Source organism: Malus domestica, chromosome 11 (assembly GCF_042453785.1).
Source record: "Malus domestica chromosome 11, GDT2T_hap1".
Taxonomy (NCBI): Eukaryota; Viridiplantae; Streptophyta; class Magnoliopsida; order Rosales; family Rosaceae; genus Malus; species Malus domestica.
In genome coordinates, this window is record NC_091671.1 from 1,555,492 (window position 1) to 1,561,709 (window position 6,218).

Below are 6,218 nucleotides of genomic sequence, written 5' to 3' on the forward strand. Positions count from 1 at the left end.
CTGAAAGAGGATTTTACAAATTCTAATTGCTGAAAAAATCAAAATCAAATAACGAAGACATATATAAATAAGATATGACGACATTATGGGTCAAATATTTACGATATATTGAAAAAATTCCAAAAAGTGATCATTTTGACAATTGAGATTTTGTATTTTTATTGTTTCTATCAATTTTCCTAGAAGTAAAGCTACGAAAAAAGAAGCATCAGAAAGATGAAATTATATTACGCACAATTCTGTCGGGCAATGTTTGTCGCACAAACATCATCAGTGCAGAGTTTACCGATGAATGGTACAAAGTTGTCGAGCAAATTGTATTTACATGACGAAATAATTTCGTCGAGGAAAGGACGTTGACCTTTGCTCGACGAACATTCTGATTTTGCCCTACGAATCGTAAACCCTAAATTATAAAATATACATACCTTTGCACGACGAACAATTCAACGAAACTTGTATTATTCGTCGCACAATGGTTGCTATATTTACGCGCCAAGTTTTTTCCTTGGTGTGAAAACTTTACCCGATGAATGGAACTTTGCCAGTCGAACGCTGTTCGTCAAGCAAAAGCCTCTAAAGAACCAAAACGTTACTGTTTTTGGCAACCGAATATATGAATTCCAACGATTAAAGTTCAGTGAAAGTGAAAGGGGCTTTATGCCATCAAATTATTATAGGCAAAACTATTAACAAACAATAATCGTATTTCTTAATTTGCCATCGCTAGGAACTTATCTTTAACATTGCTCAGAAATAGGAAATATCCATGTCTCCAAGACCTAATAAACACCAAAGAGCCACAGACTCCCCAAAATCCGAAAATAAAACCAAAAATCACGGAAAAATGAAACCACGGAACTCCTTTTTCATCACTAGTGTGCACATCTTTAGTGTCATTACTTATATTCATCTGTTGGCATTTGTTTGGAAGTGGGGCACCACAAAGTCCTTGGTTCCCCTCGAATGCAGTGGCATTCAAGCCTTCGATTTGAGTGCCGGATGGTATTATTCCTTGAAGGTTGTTGTAAGCAACCGTAAATGACGACAAGAAATGGAGACTTGATATTGATGCTGGGATTTCTCCTGACAGATGATTTCTTGAGAGGTCGAATCTTTCCAAACTTGTGAGGTTCGATATTTGGTTTGGAATTTCTCCAGACAAGTTGTTGACGCTAAGATCCAGTTCTCGAAGAAGTTGCAATTGACCAATCTCAAACGGTATATTTCCACTTAAACTGTTATTCCTGAGGGAGATTGCTCGTGGCATGTTGGACAGATACTTGTACTGCAAGGGAGTTACAGACGCATTAACCCGTTGGTAGTAGATGGGAAGCTCGAGATAATCATAGCCTGTTTGAGTTGCAGCATTTTGTGATACCAATGCTTGTAGTCTGCAAAGCTCCTTCGGAAATTCTCCTGAAATCAAGTTATGATTCAGTATTAAAAGGAAAAGACTTGGTAGAGTCCCCAACCATCCAGGTATTGGGCCTGTGAGTCTGTTAAAAGACAGATCCAAGACTTCGAGTTTCTTGAGCTTCAACAACCATAAAGGTACTTGACCTGTCAACTGGCACCTATAGAAGCTCGAAATGGATAGATTTTGGAACCCAGAAGATTCATCCATAATATCAACATCTGGCATTTCTTCACCGAGAAAATTTTCTGAAAGAAGGAGTACCCTGAGACTTTTGCAACCCATCAATATCTTCATTGCACCAGTGGCATTAGTCAATCTGTTTTCAGAAAGCGAGAGGAAGGACAACGATTTCAACGAGACAATCTCAGGTTGTATTTGTCCCTCAAGATTGTTTTCAGCCAGTCGAAGTGCTTTGAGGGATTTGCATGAGTAAAGGCTTATTGGCAAGATACCAGTGAACAGATTAGCAAAAAAATCTAGTTTACTAAGTTGAGTAAGTTCAGAGAAATCAAGCACGGAGATATTCCCACTAAAATGGTTGAATCCCAGATTTATTTCAACAAGGTTTGTGCAATTCATCAAAGGTGGGGGCAAAGGACCTTCGAGATTGTTGAAATGAAGGAGCATGAGCTTTAAACTGGAGAGCTTCCCAATATTTTCACTGATGGGACCGAAAAGCCTATTGGAATGTAATGAAATTTCTTGAAGTGCCTGAGCGTTGTAGATATCACTAGGAAGGGACCCTGACAAAGTATTTTCACCCGCACGAAAGACCTCCAATTCTGAACAGTTTCCTAGTCCGAGAGGAATTGAGCCACTGAAACTATTGTGGGAGAAATCCAAGACTCTAAGTGAAGAGGAACGAAGACAGATAGAGGATGGTATTTGACCTGTAAAATGATTATTGCTGACATTCAAACTGCTCAAATTCCAGGCATGCTGGAGGAATGAAGATGGAATTGTTCCGTTGAATTGGTTGCTAGAAAAATCAACCGTTCGGATGTAACTTGATGATAAAGATAATGGTACTTCTCCGAAGAAAAGGTTATAGCTCAAATCAAGGATCTCAAGGTAACTCAAGGACAAGAACATTCCGGCTTCAAGAAAGCCTGAAAGCAAATTGTGGGAGAGATTGAGGTGCGAAAGATGTGTGAGGTTTCCAAGAGAGCAAGAAACCCCTCCATGGAGCCGTTTGGAGGGCAACAACAAATGCGTTACCCTACCATCCTCATCACAAGTGATGCCTTCCCAGTGACAACAATCACTACTAGAAGACCAATTTAAAGAAGGGGCATCGAAAGATGATGAAAGAGATTCTCGATCTGCTTTGTTGCATGCATGGTTTGTAGAAATGAGGATTGAGATCACAAAAAACTTGAAGAGGACTCCGTAAGGCATTATATGTCTAGGTACCGGCATGGTTTTCATTGGCTATTTCTGTTCCGGATTATATTACTCACGCGTTTAGGTCGCATATATACACAGAAGGAGAAGGAGGACGAAGGTGAAGGTTTCAACTATTGTCAGCATATTTGAAGTCTTTGCTTTAAAATTATATAGACTTTGAATAATGAGACGTTGTCCAGAGTCCAGACAAGACTGGAGTAGAAATTTTGAACCCTCCATTAGGGGTTGGTAGGAATCTCATTAGAACTACTGTACATATCACAATTGTTTAGATGTAAATGAAGGAAATTTATTAAAAACGACAGGAAACATCAATTTCCAGTGACTTTATTGTTGAATCTCGACGGACATGGGCGTAGCTCCATTGAATAGAGTGGATGTGTTTGCTTTCATGCACCGAGTTCAAATCTCTCTCTTTATAATTTAGTTTAGTTTGCGTCCCGGCCGTGAGGGGAGCAATAGGAGCCGTTGCATAAGCCCCAATTGAACATGGGAATTCGAAATTAATGAAAGAATAGACTTTGCATGTGCTTATAAATTATTGATCTACCTTTCATATTAGTAATTGAATTTATGGTTGAATCAACTTTTTCGATATATATACACGTATTTGTATAATATATTATGTACAATTCATGACAGCTCCCACCTGCTATGCATGGCATATATATTATTCTTATTCCTGCAAAGATTTCAAAGTCTTCTTCTTTAACGTTTGAGTCTTTTCACTAGAAACTCAACGGAAAATAAAATAACAAACCAAAGACTTCAGGAGTTATTTCGGATTATAGACACGAACTTAAGAAATTAAATAATTTGCCATTTTATTTCCTAAATACATAATTTGTATCCCAAGAAAGGGTGGACCTATGACACTACTATTTTCACCCAATTATGGACACAAGTTTTTGTGGGGCACACTCCGTAATGTATTTTAACAATCCGAACTGTTTATCTTTTAGATCATTTATAAATTATTTTTACAAAAAACTAAACAAGTCCAAAACCATTAAGACATTCATTTCTAACTTGATGATAAAGATAATGGTACTTATCGGGAGAAAAGGTTATAGCTCAAATCAAGAATCTCAATGCGACTCAAGAACAAGAACATGCCAGCTTCAAGAGAACCAAAAAGCAGATTGTGGGAGAGATTGAAGTGTGATAGGATTTTTACCACATGCAAAAGTAATGATAAAAACATTTAAAAATAGGAAAACTAATTAAAATGGCTTGAAAACTTTGAGTTTTAACGACAAGGACAAAATAAAGAGTAAAGTGAATAGTACTAGGATTGACTTTTTAGTGTAAAAATGTGGTTTTTCGTTAAAGTGAACAGTACCGCGAGCTTTTCTTTAAAACTCCCTTTAAAAATACTTACAAGAGAACAAGGTGGTTGTAGTAAAAACACTCAAGTAAGGTTGTTCTCTACAATGATTGATATAAATAGTTTGTATTTAAACTAATTCTTAATTAATTATTTAAACAAGTTTTGGAAAATATTTGAAATTGTGAATTAAACTAAACAAACAGAAAATAAATAATTGAAATTGATTTTTAAATGAAAACTGGCAGCAACGATAAAATAAAATAAAATAGTTTTTGAAAAAAATTAAAGGTAAAAGGCACTAGGGTTTAGCTATCACCATTAACAATCCTATGCAATTCGATCTACCAATTATTTATGTATTACACATACAACTTTGAAGGTTAGGTTTTCCTAATGCATATTCTCCTCATGATGTTCAAGTAAGAACATATGTCTAACATGCAACCCGTCTGTGATATTCAAATCAAACATAAACATGTAAGATCATTAAACTTTATAAAAACCTTTTGAAAAACTATGCAACCTGTAAGAGTGTGATGTCGCCTTAAGTGAAATTACAATTATCAATCACAAAAAGCCCTAAGCAATTTCAGGGTGATGTTCCAACATAAATTACATCAAATTACTTGTCTAGATATCATAATGGTAACTAAGCATTAAAACATATGGATAGTTTTAACATGGTGATTAATAATTCTAAGTATACATGCATAACATCATAAGCAATTTAATAAAGACTATATATTCATTTTCAAAATATAAAAAATAAAGACTATATATTCATTCTAAGGCTTGTGTGCTCGCCCTTGCAAAAGAAAATTTGTTATGCATAAATAATCATAAGTGCAAAGAAAATATTATTAAGAACAAAAGGATTGAAAAGACCTAGTATAGAAGTCTGCAAATCTCAAAAGCAAAAGAATAACTTTAAATTACAATCCTAAACTAACTAGGCAATTTGCCCATCCAATTATTCTCCACGTTTCTGGATCATTCCAGCTCCAAATCAAGCCCATAAAAGTCTTGTCTTAAATATCGGGACTTTCTCTACGACTTTGTAGAAGGGCTTAACCACATAAAACATCATCTTCATGCTCAAAAATTACAATTAAGCCTGAAATGTCAATCTGTCAGCACTGCACGCTGAGTCTTAATTAATTCATCACGTTCAAATGCCTTAGAATAAATTGAAAAGTTGACACAACCTTCTTAATAGATTCACGAACCAACTCCAATTGAAATTACTCTTTATGCCCAAATGGATTTGCATATCCTATCTTTACAATATAAAATAAAGCATCAAAATCTCATAATCACCAATACATACCAAGAATAAGGTAAAATATATAATATGAAATCGACTCATCCATGCGGAAAAGAAGCTTAAGGTTTCAAAGTGATGAAGGGAAAATACCTCCTCTGAGGCACTTGGATGGCAACCGCAATCGGATGATCCAACCGTTCTGATTACATGTGATGCCTTCCCATAGGCAACAATCAACCGAAGCAGTAGTCCAATTCAATGCAGGGGAAAACAGAGTGTAGTGATGGTGTTACGTTCGATTAGGCCATCTCCAACCGACCCGGCCAAAGGGCTATAAGGCTAAAATTAGCTTGAAATGACACGAAAACTGTCTCCAATCAAGGGCTAGGCCAAAGGGCTTGTGGGCCCCACTAAGCCAAAAATGGGAAATCAAGCTAACCGGCTGGCCCAAAGGAGCCAGCCAGCCAGCCCCGAGTCGGGCCAAAGTTTGAACTGCAATGGCTACCTGGCGTTAGCATGACGCCAGGTTATCGCTGCATTTGAATTTTTTTTTAAGACAAAATTTAAAAAATTCTAATTTGTTTTCCTATAAATACCTAAGCCACACCATTTCTCACATAATTTTCACTATTCTGTAAACCTAAATGTAGTTGAATCTTTAAATTGAAGTTGTTGTAGTTTTTAATATGTCCAAAAACCTTATTTTAATAAGATAGTTTAATTTAAGTAACTATATTAATTCAATTAAAATAATAAATTATGTTTGGCCTACGACCCATTAGCCCCCTCGGTTGTAG

The 6,218-nt window shown here is 36.1% G+C and overlaps 1 protein-coding gene across 1 annotated transcript; it reads right to left on the reverse strand.

Moving 5' to 3' along the window:
- Nucleotides 1-712: 712 nt before the first annotated feature.
- On the reverse strand, nt 713-2,839 carry LOC103447085 (receptor-like protein 3). Its single transcript, XM_008386262.4, has one exon. It carries the CDS (start codon nt 2,837-2,839, stop codon nt 713-715), a length of 2,127 nt encoding a protein of 708 aa, XP_008384484.3.
- Nucleotides 2,840-6,218: the final 3,379 nt, after the last annotated feature.

Excerpts from the sequence above, each read along its gene's own strand:
- LOC103447085 (XM_008386262.4), bottom strand. The coding sequence starts at position 2,839 with ATGCCGGTACCTAGACATATAATGCCTTACGGAGTCCTCTTCAAGTTT.